This window comes from Malania oleifera, chromosome 3 (genome assembly GCF_029873635.1).
Source record: "Malania oleifera isolate guangnan ecotype guangnan chromosome 3, ASM2987363v1, whole genome shotgun sequence".
NCBI lineage: Eukaryota > Viridiplantae > Streptophyta > Magnoliopsida > Santalales > Ximeniaceae > Malania > Malania oleifera.
In genome coordinates this window covers 43,198,469-43,200,258 of record NC_080419.1, presented here as the reverse complement: position 1 = coordinate 43,200,258, position 1,790 = coordinate 43,198,469, and the positions used below count along the sequence as shown (strand labels likewise).

General features: G+C 38.5%; 1 protein-coding gene across 1 annotated transcript; it reads left to right on the top strand.

Moving 5' to 3' along the window:
* The first annotated feature begins 588 nt into the window (after positions 1 to 588).
* Positions 589 to 1,111, top strand: LOC131151875 (S-protein homolog 29-like). The gene has a single exon (XM_058103334.1). It carries the CDS (start codon positions 613 to 615, stop codon positions 1,036 to 1,038), a length of 426 nt encoding a protein of 141 aa, XP_057959317.1. The 5' UTR covers positions 589 to 612; the 3' UTR covers positions 1,039 to 1,111.
* The last annotated feature ends 679 nt before the right edge of the window (positions 1,112 to 1,790 follow it).

The window sequence follows — 1,790 nt, the reverse complement described above, 5'->3', positions numbered from 1 at the left end:
AGTCCTACATTAATAAATTTAATGTAGTATATTTTTTTTAAAAGTTATTTTATATGGATTTTTTGAAAAATTTTAAAATAAATAAATTATATTTTTTAAACGAGTGACTCTTTATTCGCTCGTTTATTAAATGAGCGGGTTAAGGTTGACATGTGTGTGACCCATTTAATATCAACCCATTTATGACCTGGCCCATTTATGAGTTGACCCGTTGGTGACCCGCCCGGACCCGGCCGACCGGCCCGTTTTGCCATTCCTAATCAAAAGTATAAGATTGTCCTTTATATATAACTGCAAACCTACCGTACTCGTACTATGATTAATTTTCACTTTTATATGGCTACAGTGCTCATCGAGACGAAGTGTGAACGCATTAATGTACATATACCAAATTTTGCCCAGGACACAATGCAACAGTAATTGATTAATGGTAAGTACTGTATCATTTATACGTGCTCCTATGTATACAAGGATATTTTGGAAAGCAATTTATGCTCTTCCTCTGTTTCCTCTCTCTGTGTGTTTATATATATATACCACCCAGAAAAAGAAGACAATCACAAAAACAAAAAAATCATTACAGAAGAAAAAAACATAAACCAAAATAATACCATGAAGGCTCTCGCTAACCTTCTCCTTCTAGCGTGCCTGGCGCTGTACATCGTTTTCATGGCGGTGAGGCAGCCGGAGTATTTCCAAGGCACGGAGTACGAGATTCACGTGACCAACGGGTTCAGGACCAACTCTTCAACTCCGCTGGTGATATGGTGTTCGTCGGAGGAGGATGATCTTGGGGGGCGAGCACTGCAGGAGGGGGAAGAGTTCAGCTGGGAACTCCGGATCGACTTCTGGGGAACCGTCCAGTTCTCATGCACAGTCAAATGGGATCGCCGGAGGAAGAGGTTCGAGGCGTTTCGGGTTCACCGGGACGGCCACCGGTGTTTCGATCTCAAGAAATGCTTTTGGCTGGTGACGGAGGATGGGATTTACTTCAGCAGCAATGAGGTGAGTTGGAAGAAGGATTTCTCATGGTCGTAGAGTAACTGGATTTTGGAGCATTCCCTGTTATTTCGGTCCCTGTGGTAAAAGGAAATCAGTTCCCCAAGTTCACCCATTTTTTTTTTTTTTCGCTATATTTAGATCCTCTGGAATTCGTTTACTTCAGGACTTGCTTAAATTTTTGCCATCCATTCGTTTACAATGACTATGATTGTGAACGCGACGCATAACTAGCGTATTTATAAGAAAGAGTTAAGTTGTGATGGTCTGATTGTGTTGAGTTTGCTGAAATGAACAATTTGTGAATATTTAATGAATGTTTTGTGGGTTGTTTACATTTTGTATGGTATTTCCAAGTGACAATTAAACCAAAAATAATAGTTATGGGGAATTTTTTTTTTTTTTTCATGACTCGGGACTCCAACCACCATCATGCCACTTTAGATGCTATGGTGCGATACTAAACTCCGAGAAAGGGGTGAAAGTCGCTTGTCCATTGATGTATGGTAATTCATCGAAGTAAATTCTTAAAGGGGAATCGAACCTGTAACCTTAGGATCATCAAGGACTTTTTCTTCCGCCCGGAAGGATTTAAGTTTATTGCTTGTCAGTCCTTTAATAAATTTCCTATTTTTTTTAAAAAATATATCCTTAATTAGTTACTCATATTGTGTGAGGCCAATATATTGTTTTATTTATTATTTTTTTTCAAAAGATAAGGTAATTATTAAGAAAAAAAGACGCAGCTCCCTTACGTTCATCCAAATTGTTAGACCTTGAGATTTTTAAGT